Source organism: Clavispora lusitaniae (assembly GCF_014636115.1).
Source record: "Clavispora lusitaniae strain FDAARGOS_655 chromosome Unknown tig00000078_pilon, whole genome shotgun sequence".
Taxonomy (NCBI): domain Eukaryota; kingdom Fungi; phylum Ascomycota; class Pichiomycetes; order Serinales; family Metschnikowiaceae; genus Clavispora; species Clavispora lusitaniae.
The window spans coordinates 938,251-958,435 of NW_027093977.1; the positions used below are offsets into that span (position 1 = coordinate 938,251).

Sequence of the window (20,185 nt, forward strand, 5' to 3'; positions counted from 1 at the left end):
GTCACGTTCGCACAGTCGTGTGAAAACCACAAAATCCACCTCGCTCGCGCACCTTTTTTCCAAACTCAAAGATCGCCATTGAAAACACCATCCGCAACTGATTGTTCTGCCCCCATCTAATGTCGCAAGACCAGCCAGTTGATGACCCGTACTTTTACGATGAAGATGACAGCAACAGCATCACACCAGAGGACTGCTGGACCGTCATCTCTTCGTTTTTCCAGGAGAAAGGTTTGGTGTCACAACAGTTGGACTCTTTCGACGAGTTCATCGAGTCCACTATTCAAGAGCTTGTTTGGGAAGACTCTCATTTAATTTTGGACCAGCCCGCACAGCACACATCGGAGGACCAATATGAGAACAAGCGGTTTGAGATTACCTTTGGCAAGATTTATATTTCTAAGCCGACGCAAACGGAAGGCGATGGTACTACCCATCCCATGTTCCCACAAGAGGCTCGTTTGCGTAACTTGACTTACTCTTCTCCTTTGTATGTGGACATGACTAAGAAGAAGTTTACCTCGGATGACAGAATCCGGAAAGGCAATGAGCTTGAATGGATCGAGGAGAAAGTTGATAATGAAGATGCGCAGTCTAAAGTGTTTTTGGGTAAAGTTCCAATTATGTTAAGATCGAAATTTTGTATGTTGCGAGACTTGGGTGAACATGAATTTTACGAGTTGAAAGAATGCCCATATGATATGGGTGGCTATTTTGTCATCAATGGTTCTGAAAAAGTTTTGATTGCCCAAGAACGTAGTGCTGCCAACATTGTTCAAGTCTTCAAAAAAGCTGCTCCTTCGCCAATTTCCCATGTTGCAGAAATCAGATCTGCCCTCGAGAAGGGTTCGCGTTTGATTTCCTCCATGCAAATTAAATTGTATGGTAGAGACGATAAGGGTGTGTCAGGAAGAACAATTAAGGCCACTTTACCATACATTAAGGAAGATATTCCTATTGTTATCGTATTCAGAGCTCTTGGTGTTGTTCCTGATGGCGATATTTTGGAGCACATATGTTACGATGCCAATGATTGGCAAATGTTGGAAATGTTAAAGCCATGTGTTGAGGAAGGTTTTGTCATTCAAGAGCGTGAAGTTGCTCTCGACTTCATCGGTAGAAGAGGTGTTTTGGGTATAAGGAGAGAAAAACGTATACAATACGCAAAGGATATCTTGCAGAAGGAATTATTGCCAAATATCACACAAGAGGCGGGTTTCGAGTCTAGAAAAGCATTTTTCTTGGGTTACATGGTCAACAGATTATTGTTATGTGCGTTGGAGAGAAAAGAACCAGATGACAGAGATCATTTTGGTAAGAAAAGATTAGACTTGGCCGGCCCATTGTTGGCAAGTTTGTTCCGTCTCTTATTTAAGAAGTTGACAAGAGATATTTATAACTACATGCAAAGATGTGTTGAAAATGACAAGGAATTTAACCTTACGTTGGCTGTCAAGTCGCAGACTATTACTGACGGCTTGCGTTACTCCTTGGCTACTGGTAACTGGGGTGAACAAAAGAAGGCCATGAGTGCTCGTGCCGGTGTCTCTCAAGTTTTAAATCGTTATACCTATTCCTCTACCTTGTCGCACTTGAGAAGAACTAACACTCCGATCGGGCGTGATGGTAAAATTGCCAAACCTAGACAGTTACATAACACTCATTGGGGCCTTGTCTGTCCTGCTGAAACGCCCGAGGGTCAAGCGTGTGGTCTTGTGAAGAACTTGTCATTGATGTCCTGCATTTCTGTTGGTACCGCCTCTGAACCGATTTTATACTTCTTGGAAGAATGGGGAATGGAACCTTTGGAAGATTATGTTCCATCTAACTCTCCTGACTGTACAAGGGTGTTTGTTAATGGTGTTTGGGTTGGTACTCATAGAGAACCCGCACAACTAGTTGATACCATGAGAAGATTGAGAAGAAAAGGAGATATTTCACCTGAAGTATCGATTATCAGAGACATCAGAGAAAGAGAATTCAAAATCTTTACTGACGCTGGTCGTGTTTATCGTCCATTATTTATCGTTGATGATGACCCAGAATCCGAGACAAAGGGCGATTTAGTGTTACAGAAAGAGCACATTCACAAGTTGATTAACTCTGAATATGATGAATATGATGAAGAATCTCAGGCGAATGCTTACACTTGGTCTTCTTTAGTTAATGACGGTGTTGTGGAGTATGTTGATGCAGAGGAGGAAGAAACGATTATGATTGCTATGACCCCAGATGATTTGGAAGCCTCAAAAAGTTCTTTATCTGAAACTCAACAGAAGAGCTTACAATTGGAGGAGCAAGAGCTTGACCCTGCCAAGAGAATCAAACCTACTTATACTTCATCAACTCACACTTTCACTCACTGTGAGATTCACCCATCGATGATTTTGGGTGTTGCTGCATCTATTATTCCATTCCCAGACCACAATCAATCTCCACGTAACACATACCAGTCTGCTATGGGTAAGCAAGCTATGGGTGTCTTTTTGACGAACTACTCTGTCAGAATGGACACGATGGCCAACATTTTGTACTACCCTCAAAAACCATTGGCAACCACTAGATCCATGGAATATTTGAAATTCCGTGAATTACCAGCCGGTCAGAATGCTATTGTTGCTATTGCATGTTACTCCGGTTACAATCAAGAAGATTCCATGATTATGAATCAATCTTCTATTGACAGAGGTTTGTTCAGATCTTTGTTCTTTAGATCGTACATGGACTTGGAAAAGAGGCAAGGTATGAAGGCATTAGAAACTTTCGAAAAGCCTTCCAGGTCTGACACATTAAGGTTGAAACATGGTACTTATGAGAAGTTGGATGACGATGGCTTGATTGCGCCCGGAGTCCGTGTGAGTGGAGAGGATATCATCATTGGTAAAACTACACCAATTCCGCCTGACACTGAGGAATTAGGTCAGAGAACTCAATACCACACTAAGAGAGATGCATCTACTCCTTTGAGAAGTACAGAGTCGGGTATTGTTGATCAGGTCTTGTTGACCACTAATGGTGATGGTGCAAAATTCGTTAAGGTGAGAATGAGAACGACGAAAATCCCCCAAATTGGTGATAAGTTTGCCTCCAGACACGGTCAGAAGGGTACTATTGGTGTTACTTATAGACACGAAGACATGCCTTTCAGTGCCCAAGGTATTGTCCCTGATTTGATCATCAATCCTCATGCCATTCCATCTCGTATGACAGTTGCACACTTAATTGAGTGTTTATTATCTAAAGTCTCCTCCTTGTCGGGATTGGAAGGTGATGCATCGCCATTTACTGATGTTACGGCTGAGGCTGTGTCGAAGTTGTTAAGAGAACACGGATATCAGTCTAGAGGGTTTGAGGTTATGTACAATGGTCACACGGGTAAGAAGTTGATGGCCCAAGTGTTTTTCGGTCCAACTTACTACCAAAGATTGAGACATATGGTGGATGATAAGATTCATGCCAGAGCTAGAGGTCCTGTTCAGGTGTTGACAAGACAACCTGTTGAAGGTAGATCTAGAGATGGTGGTTTACGTTTCGGTGAGATGGAAAGAGATTGTATGATTGCTCACGGTGCGGCCGGTTTCTTGAAGGAAAGATTGATGGAAGCATCAGATGCCTTTAGAGTTCATGTTTGCGGAATCTGTGGTTTGATGTCTGTGATTGCTAACTTGAAGAAGAACCAGTTCGAGTGTAGATCGTGCAAGAACAAGACTAATATCTACCAGATTCACATTCCTTATGCTGCCAAATTGTTATTCCAAGAATTGATGGCAATGAACATTTCGCCAAGATTATACACGGAAAGATCAGGAATTAGTGTCCGTGTCTGAACAAACGGGACTGTTTGCATTGACGAGAAACAAAAAAAAAAAAAAAGAGAAGATATACAAAATTTAGGTATTAATAAGTGTAATAAAGACTAAAGTCGTACAATTTTTCCCATTCTCATGATGATATGTGATATTTCTATGTACACGTAATTTATTGTTGCAAGTACTTCTCACGGAGTTGAGCCATGTGGGCCTCCTTTCTCTCCAACTCTGCCATCTTCGCTTTCATTTCTTTAGTTTCATCCGCAAAGGCAATCAAGTTCTCTTTGTATGGATGCTCATCGCCGTCAAATACTTTCAACCTATCAAGTCTTGCAAGTCTAAGTTTATTTTTTGGGATCATTCCCTTGACTGCTCTTTTCAAAATCTCTCCGTAGCCCTTGTTGGCGATCATTCTCTCCATTGGAATCAACTTCAATGAACCTGGTCGGGTTGTGTGAGACCAATATGTTTTGTCTTGCATCTTGTTACCAGTCACTTTCAAATGTGCACAGTTGGTCACGACAACATAATCGCCATGATCTCTGTTAGGAGAGAAAGTTGGTTTGTGTTTTCCTTGTAATGTGAGAGCTATGCTAGCGGCCAAACGACCCAAGGTTCTGTTATCAGCGGCAACATCAACATGGTGCCATACTCGCGTTAAAGCGACAGTAGCGTTACCGATTCTTTGCGACATGGGCCCTGAATGTTTTCTTCAAGGTTAAGTACGGGTAGTGAGGTTTGGGAAAGGTGAAAATTTGGAGTAGCTTTGTTTTGTGTGCAGGCCGAGAACTTTTTTTATTTTTCCTCCAAAAACCTCAACTGTTTTGTCTGGTGTTGAGAAGTTAACCATAGTTGTGTACATTTAACCCATCTTGCTCAAGTGCTGGCGACCCTACTCTGTGTTGATCACAAAGATTTTTGATCGTCCCTTATTGTTTCCCTTTTTGCATTGTGGTTCTGGCCTTCGTTGTTCCCTTTCCTTCTTATTCGCATTAGCACGCCCATATCATGTTCTTCTTAAAAGACTTATCATTGAATTTAACACTCCATCCTTCATATTTTGGTCCGCAAATGGATCAGTACTTGCGAGACAAGTTACTCAGTGATGTTGAAGGTACATGTACTGGTCAGTTTGGTTACATTGTGTGTGTTTTGGACTGTATGAATATTGACGTTGGCCGTGGCAGAATTATACCTGGAAGTGGAATGGCTGAGTTTGAAGTCAAGTATAGAGCGGTGGTATGGAAGCCTTTCAAGGGAGAGGTTGTCGATGCTGTTGTTACCACTGTGAATAAGATGGGCTTTTTCGCAGACGTTGGACCTTTGTCGGTTTTTGTCAGTACTCACTTGATATCGTCCGACATGAAATTTAACCCATCAGCCAATCCTCCAGCATACGTTAGTCCCGATGAGACGATCGAGAAAGGATCTCGTGTAAGATTGAAGATTGTGGGTACTAGAACAGACGTGAATGAGATTTATGCTATTGGAAGTATAAAAGAAGATTACTTGGGCCCAAGTCCAATGTGATAATGTTGCAGCATATTAAAACGGCTTCAAGCTGATTCAAAATTTCAACCAATGTACTATAGATTCTAAACTCGTCAAAAAAAAATTTGCCAATCAACTTTCTTTCTTATGCAGCCTCGTTGTGAATAAATGTACTATAATCATCACATCCATTGTCTCAATCGTCCAATTCTATAACGTGTGCTTCATTGATTTCACTCGGATCGAACTTCTGTTTATTAAGTCTCTTGTTCCATGTCTTTTGAGGATGAGTGGATCCAGAGATCGATCGCTTCCGAGCAGAAGGAGATGTAGGAGTATAATTCGTTGAAATGGCTTCTGCAGTTGATGATGTAGAACTTCTATCAAGTCCTGGCAGATTGTATAGTAAACGTGATTCAAGCGACAGCTGATTTGAAATATGTCCAGTTCCATTCCCATTTTCTTTTTCTATAATTCTTTCTGGTGTTGGAGATCCTGACAAGAGAAAATCAGTTGCAATTTCGATGCCCAAAAGCCCTTTGACCTTTTGTTTTTCTTGCTCTTCACGTAGAGTGTCAAATGCGGATCTTGAGTATCTAGTCCCGTTCGTTGAAGTTGAAGGATGCGTCCTCACATGTGATTGCGGAAGATTGTGTGAAAATGAGGCATTGTGACTTGTAATGGAAGAGGGCGAGGGGTATTGCAAGTGAGCCCGTTCTTGTTGCGCAGTAACAAACTGCGTTATTTCTGGGACACTCCTTGTATTAACGATGGCATCGGTATTCCAATTACTGATATTTGATCTCTCCATTTGTCGGTATGAGTTGATAAGTTGTGACGAATTTTGTACCATACTCCGATAAGTGTCAGCTCTCCCAGTTTGAAGACTTTGAAATCCAGGACTATTCTTGTTTAGTTCCTGCTCAGGTGTGCGATTTGTGGTACTAACTGCTTGTCCGTTTAGATTCGTTGGAATTCCCGGATATGGTTGTTGCACCAGGCTTTGAGAAGCACTCACTATGCCTCTACTTGCTGATGACCGAAAGGTTTGGGCTGGATATTCCAGTGATAAACCTAGCTTCTCGGTATTGCAAGGAGGGACTCCGTCCACAGCCAGCCTTTTGCTATTTTCCAGTGAATGTGTCCCAACAATAGGCGAGGGCAGTGTTGGAGATGATGATCGCGAGAACATTTGCTGGATTGTCGCAATAATAGATCCTTCTTGAGAGCCTTTAGCACCGGGTAGAGGGTTCGCAAAATTCATCCATTCTAAGCTGGTTGGTGTATTCAAGCTTGGTGCACTGGAGTGGCTATTCAACGGAGGAGGCGCCTCAGACATATTTGAAGCAATAGTTCTTTGGAATGCAGGGGCCAGAGAATTACGTACATATGGTGCTTTCTCGCTAGTCGGAACTTCAGCTGGCTTATGTTTTAAAGGTCCAGTCCCATTTGTTGGCACCGTTAAAGTTGGTACTGGTGGGTCTGCTAAAGGCCTCGCGTTGTTGATCAATGGCCCTTGTATGCTCGCGTGAGGTGTCTGATTATTTTTCGATACATTATGGTTATCATTACCATTAGGTAGAGGTGTCTCTCCAGCTAATACCAGATGGAGAGATGGTGGAGATGACAATGCCAGCACTGTGTGTATTTGATTGCCCAGTGTTGTCTCAGGAGGTATCTGCCTTGCAGAGTTGTCGTCATTCACCTCATTATAAGTCATGTTATGCCTCGTGTTCCCTGATTCTATTACGGAGACCAAACTGCTGTTTGCAGGTCTCGTATTCGTCGCTTTCCCGTATCCCATCAGCTCATGAGACTTATTAGCTTCATTGTTAGTAGTCTCCATGTCCATATTAGGAAAGTTCCGCTTCGAAGGAATCACGTTTGAGTCAACTGATATTGGAGATCTATCAATAGGTGATTCTCTTTGACCCAGATCATCAGTGGCAGCAATAGTCGTATGTAGCTGTGGAGAGGATGTTGTTGAAGACGGAACAGACACTTCTGTAATCATATTGCTTTTTCGCCGACTGTAGTTTTGTATTGGTTCGTCATCCGAAGAAACATTATCGATCGGCTCTGTTGTAGCTGTATTCACTTCAGAATAATATGACAGGGGTTCTTGGATATTAACTTGTTTCGATATGCTTGTTTCAGTCGATGAACCAGCAAAATTGTTTGTAGAGTTACTTGCGTTGCTTGTTGGGTTGCTCGAATGATCATCATTGCGATGCAAAATGGAGGTGTTACCGTTCTGAGCTTCTGGTGGAGTAGCATTTATGGTTACATTCGGCTGGTCGTCCTCAGAATCGCTGTCTAGAGAAATAATTTCAACCATATCATCGGCAGCATGAGATTTCTCTGCTGAAGATGAAGTGAAAACAGGATCTGGTACCGAAGGTTTCTCGTCTGAGTTGTTCGAGTCTCCGGTCCCTTCAGCAACTTGCCAAGAACCATCTGGGTTTAAAATAACAGTATCCACATCTTCGGAAGTGGAGTTCAAGATCTCCTTCATATACTGAGAAAGAGCTAACAGCAGTTGATCTATCTTTGAAGAACAAACAGGACATATCCATGATGGAATTCTTTCTTGCATTGTAAGAAATGAAAGCCCGTCAAAACATTGAATATGAGCACATTGCGTACTCTTCACAGGATATGTCATTCGTGCATATGTGAGTGGGCATCGTAATGAAATGGAAGACGTTGCCATCACAATATCGTCGTCTTGGTTCAGCTCATACTCTCTTTGAATTTCGCGTTTGGTCACATTCGATGGGATAAAGTTGTCCCCATTAACCACATTATCAATTATCTGCTGCGGTGATCGGGCATCAACAATGTATAAGTAAACAATGTAGGGTTCAGCAGCATCTGAATATACAATGTTGATTGTAAACTGTCTGTTGATGTCCTTTATGGTGCCGGTAAGATCTGCGGGTCGGCAAGTACCTACCTTTCCTTTCAAACCTTTCACATACTGCTTGGTATTAACACCGTCAACATAAATTTCTATAGGAGGAAATTGAATGTCTGCAGAATTAGGATCTGGTGTTGACGAAAGGGCACAGAACAAATAAATCCGGGCTGTTCTGGACTGTTTCAATGCCTCTATTTCTTCTCCGTTGAGATTTACAGGAACGTTACATACGTTTCGTCCCATACTCGCTGACATGACATAAGGAAATCCATGAACCATTCTTCGTAGGGTATAGAATATAGTACTTCTGAATAAGAGCATCGGACCTTGATACTTTGGGTAGTATGAAGACGTCTGTGACGGACTAGACATCTTGTTAGAGGACGTCGGTTGGTGTGAGCCATATGAGGGATGCGCTCTCTTATTGGAATGCCCCATGGGTCTGTTGCGCTCAAGAGTTGCAATCTGGTTCGTGATCAGTTGGTAATCTACTATACCAGTGCGTAATACTGTTGACAAGCTTGAAAAGTTGGGAATAGGATCGTTATTCAAAGCCTTTAAGACCACTGTCCGAACAGCTAGAAGGAGCGATTTTTCTCTTGATGCTGCACAAGCATTTACAAATTGTGCCAAACGGTCGATGAGGTCTTGTTTCTTGCCCTTTTGCGCTAGTCCTGTCAGCTTGCATAGCTCTTTTAGCTGGGGAACTTTGAGTTGAGTCAACTGAACGAGAGTCGCGTGTAAATCATCTTCTGTCACTGCCAGGCCCAGCTGCAAGGCGTCGCTAGTCAACTGACTCATCGTTGTTCAGATTTCGAACCTTTGGTCTTTAACGGGTTTTATCTTGATGTGATTTTTATTGGAGTGCACACTAACAGCTGAGTACTCTCCATATTATCAACGTGAACATTTTGATAACCCGTCGCGACACAGTGTGAAAATACGTCTTTCTGTCTTTTAGATGCACGATGGATGTTGCCTTCCTAGCATTAAACTCGCCTATTGTACTTACCTTATGAAAATTTATTTTATACATCAATTTAAACAAGTCCTTCCACATGCTCTAAACCTCTACATTCTTTCAACTGGCGTCAATCCCAACAACACCATACCGTTGTACAAGACTTGCTTGGCAGCGGCATACAACGCCAATCTAGCTGTGGCCAATTCCTCCTCTTGGCCAGCAACCCACAAAATGTCATAACATGTCGAAACAAGGTGTGTCAAGTTGAACAAGTAGGTGACAATAGTAGAAGGTTCGCTAGTTTTCAATGCCTTCTTGATGATGTCTGGGTACTGGGCCAAAACTCTCACCATTTGAACAGCACATGGTTCGGTCAACAAGTCAAAGTTAGCTTCCTTCAATTTCTCTTCGGAAATACCAGCCTTTCTTTGGACGGAACTTAAACGAGAGTGAGCGTACTGCAAATATGGACCAGTGTCACCTTCAAACGAGAGCATTCTCTCCCATTTGAACTCGTAGTTGTTGATACGTTTGGATTGCATGTCCTGAATCATCACTGCAGAAACACCAATCAAGTCGGCAATCTTCTCAGGGTCTTCAATTTGAGCGTACTTGGTTTCGTTCTTCTTCATCACCTCGTGCATCTTATCCTTAGTCTCTTCTAAAATGTTGTCCAAGAAAACAACCGTACCCTTTCTAGTGGACATACCTTGAACCATACCGAAGTTTACGTGCTCTAAGTTCTTAGCCCAGTCGAAACCCATTTGTTTCAAGATTTCAAAGAATTGTGCAGTGTGCAAGTCTTGTTGGGAAGCAATGACATAAATCATCTTGTCAAAGTGGAATTGCTCATAACGCTTCATGGCCTCCCCAACATCTCTAGTCAAATACAAAGAAGTACCGTCAGACTTCTCAACGAGACATTTGCCTAACTTCTTGTTGAATTTGGTTAAGTCAATCAACTTCGCACCTCTGTCCTCATGGACCAAACCTTTCTCGCCGAACAATTTGATAACATTCTTCATCGATTCCTGAGACACTTGCGATTCACCAGAGTAGACATCGTATTTAATGTTAAGACGTGAGTAGGTGTCAACATATTTTTCAATGGACAAATCTCTGAATTTTCTCCACATTTTCAAAGCTTCTTCGTCACCATCCTCCATTCTCTTGAAGTATGCTCTAGCCTTATCATTAGTACCACCTTCAACATCGCCCTCATCGGTGATATCTTTGTTTACTTTCACGTAAACTTCGAACAAGTGGTTGATTGGATCCGTTTCCAATTTCAGTTCATCTCCATACTTTTCAAAACCGACAGCCAACAATCCGAATTGCTTACCCCAATCGCCCAAGTAATTGATTCTGGTGACGTCCCAACCTGCCTTTTCATACAAGTTAGATAAGAATCCGCCAATAATGGTTGATCTCAAATGGCCAGCATGGAATGGCTTGGCAATGTTTGGAGAAGAGAACTCGATGATAATCTTCTTACCAACACCCAAGGGCAAGTACCCATAGTCAGTTTTTCTGGTCAATGTATCTTTGATCACGAGGTTGAAAAGACATTTCTTGTCAAAAAAGAATTGCAAAAATTGACCTTCAGCCTTAACCTCAGACAAGTAACCACCAGTTTTGAAAGCAGTTGCAATTTCAGAAGCTTTGCTCTTGAAATCTGTCCCTTTTGGAAGTCTCAAACGTGGAAGAGGAACAAGAAGGTCACCCTTGTCCAAAGTAGAAGGTGAGTCCAATGCAACAAAAATGATATCCTTTGCAATACCTGTAATAGTATGCAATTCGTTGGTGATGTAATTTCTCATAACATCAACGACATTGTATTCAGGGTTAGAGCCTTCGAAAGAAGATTCCTGTTTAAGACCTAAAGAGGCCAAAGATTGCGTAATGGTATTCACTGACATTGTGAGACTTCTGATAGGAATTTTCAGTGCGATCGTTGACCGAAGATGGTACATAATTTCAAATTTTTTCGGTTGCAGATGAGTTAGTATGGTTTCGCACTCACACGACGGGATGAAGATAAGCTCTAATTACAGACCTAAAGCTTTAAACATCATATACAGAAGATAAAATGCCACTGTATATTTAATTTTTTGATAATGGTCAGCCTTCAACCGAATTGAAATTTTTTGTATTTGAGTTTTGTATTTTGTAACCCTTTTGTATAATGATGACTATTAGTCCCTCAAATTAAAAAGCTGTCGCACAAGATTATCAGTCTGCCTTTTTCGTGAACCAACCTTTATCTATCTTTCATTTTTTTTCCCAAAACAAATTGAGAAAATTAATGACAATAGCAACTGATTGCTTACCTATGAACTCATCCTATGTGAAATTAATACCCAAGAATGAAAAATAATAATATCATATCACTGCCCATACATCAGTACACCATCAATTTAACTTGACATTGTAGACAGAACCGTCACTATTTAGCTAGGTACAATGGAGAAAGATTCACAGGTGCAGATGCTCCAAGAAATGGGGTTTTCTAATGAGCAGGCTATAACGGCTTTAAGAGCCACTGGCCATGATCTCACAAGAGCAATCGCCTATCTTTTCGGAGAAGAAGAATCGAAAGACCTTGCTCCCCCTACAAATGCTATAGATACTTCAAGAGAAGATACGGTAAACATATCAAATCCACAAGAATTGCCTGATTTTTTGAGCCAAAACGTATCTGGGGAAGCGTCGGAAATCATGCCTATGGGTGATCTGTACCACGATGAATATTCAACTCGTTATGAGGAAGACGTACAAGCGATGGAGAGTGGTAGTCTTCCGGACAAAGAAAACAAAGTGGTTTATTCTAGTGACGACAGCAGTTTGGAGGACATGCCTTTCAATGGATTGGGTCCCAATATCAAACAAGAAGGGCATCTTTTTCCAATTATCGTTTCAAGTTCATCAAGATATAAAATCTGGGTGGCATTACTTATGATACTAGTCAAATACCCTCCTTTTGTTGAAGCTGTGCTCAGCGAAAATAATTCAACCGGGTTCTTAAGGGAATTGCAGCGCATAGTATACTTTGTACAAAATTTCCACAGAAGCAAACGGTATTACATCAGTGCCGATGAACTTTTCGAAACACTTTCTGACGAAAGCGAAGATTATACTGATGAAGACGCGGTGCTCAACATATATGAACAGTTGATACAATATCATGAAGGATTGGCAACGGTGCTCAGATCTTGGGTTGAAAGCTTAGAAGAGGAGGTGACGAAAGATATTTCTGTGCTCGAGATCTATAGTGATGCTAGGCGACCCACACTTTACCATAACTTGAATGAATTGTTCTGGCAAGAGAGCTTCTCTAAACTAGGGGTGGTAAAGTACAAAAGTGTTGCTCCGATCGTAACTTATCAGCTTGTTGGTGACGACCAAGGCTATGCAACACCGTTCGAAATGGATGAATATGTGTACCCAGAAATTTACAGCGACATAGCTTTGGAAGAGGTGAAAAAAGATGTTGAGGCAATGAAGCAAGCAAAGTCAGACATCACAAAATCCAGACAACGGACCATGAATTTGACGCTATTTGAAGGGAAGCGCATTGAGAGCCTACTTAATCAGACAGCATCAGTGCTTGAACCACATGATGAAGCGTCGTCAAAAGATTTGCGAAGTGTCATTAAAGATCTTTCAGATCTTCGCATTAAGGAAGCTGGTATTGAACAGAAACTACAACAAGTATCCTCAGGATATGAGTTGGGCCATTTCGATAACGTGATTAAATCTGTGCCCGATATGAGAAGGTATAGTCTTTTGGGAGTGATTGCGGAAGGTAAATATTACATGCGGGTCGAAGATACGTGGGTACAAATGGAAGATGGTATTTTTGTGGATTTTGAGGACATCCAAGCAGATGTGAATAACTTGACCCGAAATGCGCTGAACTCAGTGACATTGATTTACGCTGCCGAAATTTTTTTCGAGACACTTTCGAGCGCCAACGCAAGTGTGAGCGTCGCAAGTACTCAAAATGATGCATGTGAACAAAATGAAGAGCTGCTACAGGTAAACCTGGAAACACGTCCATGCATTATCAAGGATACGGAAAAAAGCCCTATTCCACTGCAAGAAATTGGCGCTTTAAGCCAGGGTAACTCAGATCACGAAAACGATCAACTCTCATCCTCTGATAGTCTTAGGAAGCACAAATCTTTGGAGGCAGAATTCTTAGAAGAGGAACAGATGATTGCTGATAGCATGTGATGTCATAATGTATTGATGAATCTACGAACTATGATGACGAGTACGTTTAGATTAAGTCTCTCACTCCCTTTCAATCGTATGCAGTAGGTCATCCCGATGTAACTAATCTTTGACAGACCGAAAAACAAGATTTCTGATGAAATTGGGCGTTGAAGTAGAGTAGATATAGTAGTGTATATTGCATCAGAGTTCATACTGGGCCTTTGAGTTATGGTGTACGGATGTGTATACGAGCCATCAAATTGAGAATTTGTGCGATGACTTGAATTCACTTCTTCAACGATGGGAAAAGCCAAGAAGACGAGAAAGTTTGCTCAGATGAAAAGGGCTATCAAGCCCAAGGACATAAAGAAGGCTACAGAGCCTCCCAAAAAGGAAGATCCAGAGTTAGCTCGTTCAGTTCCCCAGGTGTCAAGTGCATTGTTCTTTCAATTCAACCAGGCCATCAAACCTCCATATCAGGTGATTATAGATACAAACTTCTTCAATTTTTCCATTCAAAAGAAGATTGATTTGGTTCGTGGCTTAATGGACTGCTTATTTGCAAAATGTATCCCATTGGTGACCGACTGCGTCATGGCGGAACTAGAAAAACTTGGGCCAAAGTACCGCATTGCATTAAAACTAGCAAAAGATCCACGGATACAGAGAATCAGTTGCTCTCACAAAGGCACATATGCCGATGACTGTATTGTGAGCAGAGTGATTCAGCATAAATGTTACATTGTGGCTACGAATGATGCTGATTTGAAAAGAAGAATAAGGAAAGTTCCAGGTATCCCTATAATGAGCGTTGGAGCGCACTCTTATGTCATCGAGAGATTGCCCGATGTCTTTTAGAAAGGATCATCAATGATAACAGGATAATAGGGCGAGGAAGTCATAAGCGATGTTCTGGCTTCACAACTAAAATCTACACGGCAGGTAATTAACAATTGTATATTAGTAATAATACTTCAGATTTAACCACGGAAGTAATATGGCTTTCAGAAAATAAAAATACTCGGCACGAGGCCGTTTGGAAAAAATGTAAGTTAAGCCCGCTTACAACAACAAGGCAGCAGCACCAGCAACAGCCAAACCAGCACCAATAACGGCATTACCGGCTTGCAAAGCACCAGCTTGGCCACTGGAAGAAGAGCTGGAGTTGTTAGCAGCTTGAACGGAGGCAGCAACAGTAGCAGCAACGAGGATCTTAGAAAATTGCATTGTGATTCTTTCTATAGCTCTTAGTTGGTGATACCGACAACAAAAAAAAGCTGCGGCTACCCCCCGTAATTTATAGCCAGACTTCCTTGTTCTGTCACCTGCACGAGTCTCCTGTAATAGAGGTAAATGAGCTTAGGTTTGCACAAATTTGGCAACTCTTGCTTCTGTACGTCCTGCGTTTAGAACCTTCTCGTAATTAGTAGGCAAATTGTCCGATTGATTGCGCACCCTATTATTGCTGTCTGCCATTAATGTGAATAACGGCCGAAAACACTTGCGCCATCGGAATGTTAAAATTTCGAGAGCTTTCTAGCCCATGGACATGCCGTTCTGAACCCGTGTGCAAATGGTTTTTTCTCGAATATTATCCTAAACAAACCACGTGCGCGGCTGGTTTTTTTCTTTCTATTCTTTTCTTTTCTATGAAAGGAACGCTTCGACCTTGATGGGGCCCACCGTGAATCGCGTTTGCTGCACAGCAAGGGTCATTAGGCCAAATTTGGCATATTCAGATAGGGGGCGCAATGCGCCCCGGTCAACTTCAAAAGTCATGTGTGGGGCGCGGAGCTTGTAGGCAGGAGCGCGCATATTCAGTCTGTCATGCAGCACAATTAAGAACATCTCGAAGGTTGCTGTGCTTGTATCAGGCACTATTCAAGCCAATATACTAACCATTAACAGCCAAGATTCTATGCGTACAGGCAAATCCCGGCTCAATGTACCGGAAATGCAAACCATGTCGTCACAAGTTTAAACAAAATGGAATTATAGGTTGTCAGAGTTGCTTCCTTTTCACAGTTCCGCAGTACGCTGGTGACATTACAGACTCACGTGTGATTGTTAAAGCATGGTCCCTTTTCGCTTGCAGCATTCAAAACGGGCGAGGAAGAAATCAAAGCGTCAACTTTTGGCACTTGTTCTTAGGAGTCTGTACTATAAACAGCATCTTTTATATACGTAATTTCTTCATGGCTGCAAAAATGTATCAAGCCCACAGGACTTTTTCTTAAAAGCTGTAAAATTTCGGCGAAGCCATTTGCCAAACTCTCAATCATCGTGTTAAATGTCTAAGATCGATATCTTTTCTTGGAAGTACTTGAAGCGTTCGCTCTCTAATTTACACATCACCTCTTGCGAATCTTGCGACCTAACAAGTATGGAAGTGAAACGTCAAGGTGTAAGAACACTCAAACATAAGTCATCTTCCTCTCTGATCACAGTTGATCTTTCGTCTTCCAGAGCCTTTATTCCTTCTGCAAGAGCCCCCCAAGCACCTACAAGTAATCTCCCTGTTACATTACCCATAGCGCGTGAAAAGCCACACAAAAGATTTCTACACCGAAAGCTCCATTGCACATATTCTCCCAAAAATAAGGGATTCCAGTCAAGAAAGCGCCACTCGAAGTCATCCTTTTCGAAGAACGAGAAATGCCGCCCGAATACGGATGCCGACACCCTAGTCCCTGATACTACTCATGCGGCTTCGGTATATTCTTCAAACAAGTCAATTCCCGAAGAGTGGTCAGAGCACGAAGATAAATGGGGAGCACTTATTTACATTTTATCTTCCGCTGAGCACTAACTATCTTTTGCGCTGTGCCGGTATTAACCTCTTTCGAAAGTTTAATGAATGCCATGTTTATATGCCGTCCGTTTACTCATGTTTGGGAAGTTGTCCTGTGGTGCATGCAGACCATATTCTTCAGTGAAGTTCTCCTCTTGGCTTGAAGGATTTTACTTGGAAACTGTGGAACCGGCTCTTTCTCCTTGATAGCTGTTCCTGCTGCCCCATTCCAGCATTTATTCTTTCCCGCCATACTCATATCAACTACTCACACCGTTCTTTTTGTCATTGGTGATTCATCTCCCCGCGCTTTTGCATAATGGTATCTACTGGTAGAGGTGGAGCAGGCAATATCGTGAGTGCGGAGTCTGTTGGACATGATAACGTGCCACAACTGGAAGGAAAACAAGAAAGCAAAAAAGTTCTCTATTCTACTGGTAGAGGTGGCGCCGGGAATTTCAAAACTTCAGACGAGATCCCGTCTCCCAAATTAGTACCCCAAGGCTCAAACACACCGGCTTTGACAACGAGCAAGTTCACAACAGGTCGTGGAGGTTACGGCAACATGGTTAGTAATGATGATCCTGAACTTTCACGAAAGCTTCAAGATGTTGATGGTACTAAGGAGGAGAAGTTACAGAGCGTCACATCGAATAGATCATTTTCTGTTGGTCGTGGAGGTTTTGGTAATGTTATTTCCAATACATCCAAAGGTAGCAGTAATGAGTCAGGCAATAACTTGTATACTGTGGTCAGTGCCGGAGAGAAGAAAGCTCGCGGACACAAGAAGAAAGGCTTGATGGAGAAGGTGAAGGGTCTCTTTAGCTAAACGTGCTTGTTAAATATATATTATGAACTTGTATTACTGCTCAAGTAAAAACGTCTTAACTTTCTCCAAAGCTTTGTAACGGTGAGAAATGGAGTTCTTGGTGGCCTTTTCCATTTCGGCATAGGTTTCGGTGAAGCCGTTAGGCTCAAAAATCGAGTCCCATCCAAAGTCCTGTGGCCCTCTGCTCTCTACAATAGTACCCTTGGTAATACCTTGGAACAATTTAACTTCTTTCCCGGGACCTTCGCAGTATCCAAAGGTGCAAACGGCTTTCGCTCCTTTGTCATCGAATTTGTAAAGCATGTCGACCAATCCTCTAAGACCTATAGCTTTCAAAAACCACTTAACGTAAGGGCCCGGTAAATCATTCAAAGCATCGAAAGCCAAACATGTATCCTCGACTAAAACTGGCCCTCCAATCAATTGTGCAGCACTTTTTGCTTTATGAATAGTCACTTCATCAATCGTGCCTTGAATTTCTTCAACATCCAAAGATCTGTTGACAATGTTGAACTTTCCAACAGTGTTTGAATCGTTGTTCCCCCCTAAGATGTAGAGAACCTCTTTGAGTTTGTTTGCGTTACCCGTGACAAAAGTGATGGTCGACATATTCAATGAAAAGAGTAATGCGATTGTTCAAATTCGTGAGCATGCCTAGTTCATGAAAACTGGAAATTATACATACGAAAACAAAAGCATGCAATACAAAGAAAAAAGCGGTTAGCAAAAAATAATACTTGAGCTAAACATCCTAAGAGAAAAACTGAACGCAGTGAATGATTGAATACAATTGTACATCAGATGCATGCGCAATCATTGTTTAGTAGTATATTCTTGTATGTACAGAGTCATCAACCAGTGAAGATATGGAAGATGCATTTGGCAATTACGAGTCGATAATCCAGGCAACTATAATTTGCCCAATCTCTTCTTCAAAGCTCTCTGGTTCCGTCTTCTCTTTCTCAATTTGTGCTTCTTCATCTTGAGTCTCCTTTTTCTCAAAACGGAGTCCATGTATATGGTGTTATCTTCGGATACATCCTCTGCTACATTGGTAACAAGAGGAACTTGCACTTCCCTGTGGAAAGTTTGTGACAAGGGAAACTGAAGAGTTTGCATCCTAGCCATGGTTTGAGATATTGGCAAGGGACTATGGGAAAATGACCTTAAAAGGGCAGAAGGAGCCACAAGGCTGGTAGAAAGGGCTCTGGAGCTAAGCATTTGCATGCTTCTGAAGAGGCCAAATCTCAACATGCTCTTGAGAGAAATGAAGTTAGAAGCGAGCACCGAGAATATTTTATGAGTATAAGACGTGCGATGCTCAAATCGATCACCAGCTTGGTTGGTAATGAAAAGAAGTATGTGGAGTATCATTAAGTAAAGAAAATCCGTTTAATAGCTATATCTACGCTATTCGGACTATGTAGCAAAAAGGTTTCTGGATATTAACCTCCAGGTCTAAACATGCATCTGTGTGGGATCTAAAGTAGCTTGCGTCTTTTATGTGTCACTTCCACATTCATAATAATGTCACCAGACGTCTGGACTATGAAACCATTGATCCCCACAACACGGTTATTAGAAGACACTGGGCCACCAACGAAACTTGTCCAATTGGTGACATCATATTGTAAACCTTCTGTATTGAGGGTCACCCGCCCTCCAAAAGGTAAGAGTCCACACGAAGGCATAGATTCCTGAGAATTAAAAGCCAGACGGCTAGGGTACTTGATCAAATTCCTTCCCTCCGGTACCAAAAAGATACAGTCCTGAGCTGTGATGAAGAAGACTTTCAATTTAGGAAAATCAACCTTCATGGTGTAAAGCTGATTGATCAGTTGAAAAGTCTGGTCAAAACGACCATCGATGCCTCCAGCTACATATATGTTGGTGGGTCGTGGGTCTGGAAATTCCTTCATCAATTGGGTCAATCCATCTACTTCCTCAACTTCCTCTCGTAATTGTTTTCTCCCATTAGTATGGTAAATGGATACCAATTTCACCGATTTCATGAAATCAGTGGAATATTGCGAATATTGTGGAATCACACGAGTGCCATGTTGTTCATAGTACTCTCTCACCTGAGTAGTGAGCGAATCACAGTCACCTGTGATAAATTGAGGGATATAGTCCGATCTTTCTTTGTCCGAAAAATATTCATATATCCTGTTCGCCGCCCCATCTGCACAAACGTGGAGTGAAGTTTTCTCCCATAGATGGCGGATATCAATGTCGTCGAGCGGAGTATTGAGAATGATAAGAGATGATGAATCCATATCAACAGGACCTGAGAAAACGGCAAACGGCTCAAGAACCATGCAGTCATCGACTGGAGATTTTAACACCCAATCGTTGGGCCTCTCCACAACATTCTCGGCGGATTCAGATCCCATTAAGTGGTGTAATTAGAAAAGTCACTCTATCAGCAGCTACAATCCCACGCCAAAGGATCACGTGCGCATTCTCACCTTTAAACGCTTAAAACGCCGCTTCTCAACCCAATACCACACAAGGTAACCCACGTCTAACAGTCATTTGCTACGCTTCTTTGACTACCATTATGTCGGCAAACAACGGTACATCAAGCGGGCAAGCTTCTAATGGCTCAGAATCTGCCGTGGTTCCTAGGGACGTTCGTCTTCTTCATTTGATGTTCGCTACACAAGGAATTCAAAACTATCAAGACCATGTTCCATTACAACTCATGGATTTTGCTCACAGATACACAACATCAATCTTGAAAGATGCTCTAGCGTATAATGACCATTCGCGTAATGTTGTTGGTGGAACAAACAATAATAACACGGTCAATACAGACGACATAAGGTTGGCCATTGCTTCGAAAACAAACTACCAATTCAAGCCCACACCACCAAAGGAACTAATGTTGGAGTTGGCACACGAACGTAATTCCAAGAGTCTCCCGCCAGTGATTCCAAAGTGGGGTCTTAATTTGCCTCCGGAAAAATACTGTCTCACTGCTCGCGATTGGGACACTTTGGAAGAGGAAATTGAGGATATGGAGGGTACCAAGAAACAAAGGAGGTAGTACAATGCAAATTAGAAGTGTATATTATCGAAGAAAAGACATGAAATCTACGTGCTGGACTTGATGCAAGATGTTTTAGTTTTTGGTGCATCTTGTGTAAACGAATAAGAGCTG

The 20,185-nt window shown here is 42.0% G+C and overlaps 13 protein-coding genes across 13 annotated transcripts; 7 read left to right on the forward strand and 6 right to left on the reverse strand. All coding sequences in view use genetic code 12, as the record gives it.

Moving 5' to 3' along the window:
• Positions 1-119: 119 nt before the first annotated feature.
• Positions 120-3,827, forward strand: FOB63_002611 (DNA-directed RNA polymerase II subunit RPB2; the record flags this gene model as incomplete). Its single annotated transcript, XM_002616342.2, has 1 exon — positions 120-3,827. The coding sequence occupies one exon, from the start codon at positions 120-122 to the stop codon at positions 3,825-3,827; it is 3,708 nt and encodes a 1,235-aa protein (XP_002616388.2).
• A 151-nt stretch (positions 3,828-3,978) lies between these two features.
• On the reverse strand, positions 3,979-4,503 carry FOB63_002612 (mitochondrial 54S ribosomal protein uL13m; the record flags this gene model as incomplete). Its single annotated transcript, XM_002616341.1, has 1 exon — positions 3,979-4,503. One exon carries the CDS (start codon positions 4,501-4,503, stop codon positions 3,979-3,981), a length of 525 nt encoding a protein of 174 aa, XP_002616387.1.
• Positions 4,504-4,817: 314 nt separating this feature from the next.
• Positions 4,818-5,339, forward strand: RPB7 (DNA-directed RNA polymerase II subunit; the record flags this gene model as incomplete). The annotated part of the gene is made up of 1 exon (XM_002616340.2): positions 4,818-5,339. One exon carries the CDS (start codon positions 4,818-4,820, stop codon positions 5,337-5,339), a length of 522 nt encoding a protein of 173 aa, XP_002616386.2.
• A 157-nt stretch (positions 5,340-5,496) lies between these two features.
• Positions 5,497-9,021, reverse strand: SIZ1 (SUMO ligase; the record flags this gene model as incomplete). Its single annotated transcript, XM_002616339.1, has 1 exon — positions 5,497-9,021. One exon carries the CDS (start codon positions 9,019-9,021, stop codon positions 5,497-5,499), a length of 3,525 nt encoding a protein of 1,174 aa, XP_002616385.1.
• Positions 9,022-9,291: 270 nt separating this feature from the next.
• Positions 9,292-11,157, reverse strand: FOB63_002615 (arginine--tRNA ligase; the record flags this gene model as incomplete). The annotated part of the gene is made up of 1 exon (XM_002616338.1): positions 9,292-11,157. One exon carries the CDS (start codon positions 11,155-11,157, stop codon positions 9,292-9,294), a length of 1,866 nt encoding a protein of 621 aa, XP_002616384.1.
• Positions 11,158-11,647: 490 nt separating this feature from the next.
• Positions 11,648-13,420, forward strand: FOB63_002616 (uncharacterized protein; the record flags this gene model as incomplete). Its single annotated transcript, XM_002616337.1, has 1 exon — positions 11,648-13,420. One exon carries the CDS (start codon positions 11,648-11,650, stop codon positions 13,418-13,420), a length of 1,773 nt encoding a protein of 590 aa, XP_002616383.1.
• A 282-nt stretch (positions 13,421-13,702) lies between these two features.
• FCF1 (rRNA-processing protein) lies at positions 13,703-14,260 on the forward strand (the record flags this gene model as incomplete). The annotated part of the gene is made up of 1 exon (XM_002616336.1): positions 13,703-14,260. The coding sequence occupies one exon, from the start codon at positions 13,703-13,705 to the stop codon at positions 14,258-14,260; it is 558 nt and encodes a 185-aa protein (XP_002616382.1).
• A 204-nt stretch (positions 14,261-14,464) lies between these two features.
• On the reverse strand, positions 14,465-14,878 carry FOB63_002618 (uncharacterized protein; the record flags this gene model as incomplete). The annotated part of the gene is made up of 2 exons (XM_066102257.1): positions 14,465-14,646; positions 14,800-14,878. The coding sequence occupies 2 exons, from the start codon at positions 14,876-14,878 to the stop codon at positions 14,465-14,467; spliced, it is 261 nt and encodes an 86-aa protein (XP_065958403.1).
• An 814-nt stretch (positions 14,879-15,692) lies between these two features.
• FOB63_002619 (uncharacterized protein) lies at positions 15,693-16,211 on the forward strand (the record flags this gene model as incomplete). Its single annotated transcript, XM_002616335.1, has 1 exon — positions 15,693-16,211. The coding sequence occupies one exon, from the start codon at positions 15,693-15,695 to the stop codon at positions 16,209-16,211; it is 519 nt and encodes a 172-aa protein (XP_002616381.1).
• A 301-nt stretch (positions 16,212-16,512) lies between these two features.
• Positions 16,513-17,022, forward strand: FOB63_002620 (uncharacterized protein; the record flags this gene model as incomplete). The annotated part of the gene is made up of 1 exon (XM_002616334.1): positions 16,513-17,022. One exon carries the CDS (start codon positions 16,513-16,515, stop codon positions 17,020-17,022), a length of 510 nt encoding a protein of 169 aa, XP_002616380.1.
• A 33-nt stretch (positions 17,023-17,055) lies between these two features.
• HAM1 (nucleoside triphosphate pyrophosphohydrolase) lies at positions 17,056-17,631 on the reverse strand (the record flags this gene model as incomplete). Its single annotated transcript, XM_002616333.1, has 1 exon — positions 17,056-17,631. The coding sequence occupies one exon, from the start codon at positions 17,629-17,631 to the stop codon at positions 17,056-17,058; it is 576 nt and encodes a 191-aa protein (XP_002616379.1).
• An 872-nt stretch (positions 17,632-18,503) lies between these two features.
• Positions 18,504-19,415, reverse strand: FOB63_002622 (thiamine diphosphokinase; the record flags this gene model as incomplete). Its single annotated transcript, XM_002616331.1, has 1 exon — positions 18,504-19,415. One exon carries the CDS (start codon positions 19,413-19,415, stop codon positions 18,504-18,506), a length of 912 nt encoding a protein of 303 aa, XP_002616377.1.
• A 167-nt stretch (positions 19,416-19,582) lies between these two features.
• TAF9 (chromatin modification protein) lies at positions 19,583-20,071 on the forward strand (the record flags this gene model as incomplete). Its single annotated transcript, XM_002616330.1, has 1 exon — positions 19,583-20,071. One exon carries the CDS (start codon positions 19,583-19,585, stop codon positions 20,069-20,071), a length of 489 nt encoding a protein of 162 aa, XP_002616376.1.
• Between the last annotated feature and the right edge of the window lie 114 nt (positions 20,072-20,185).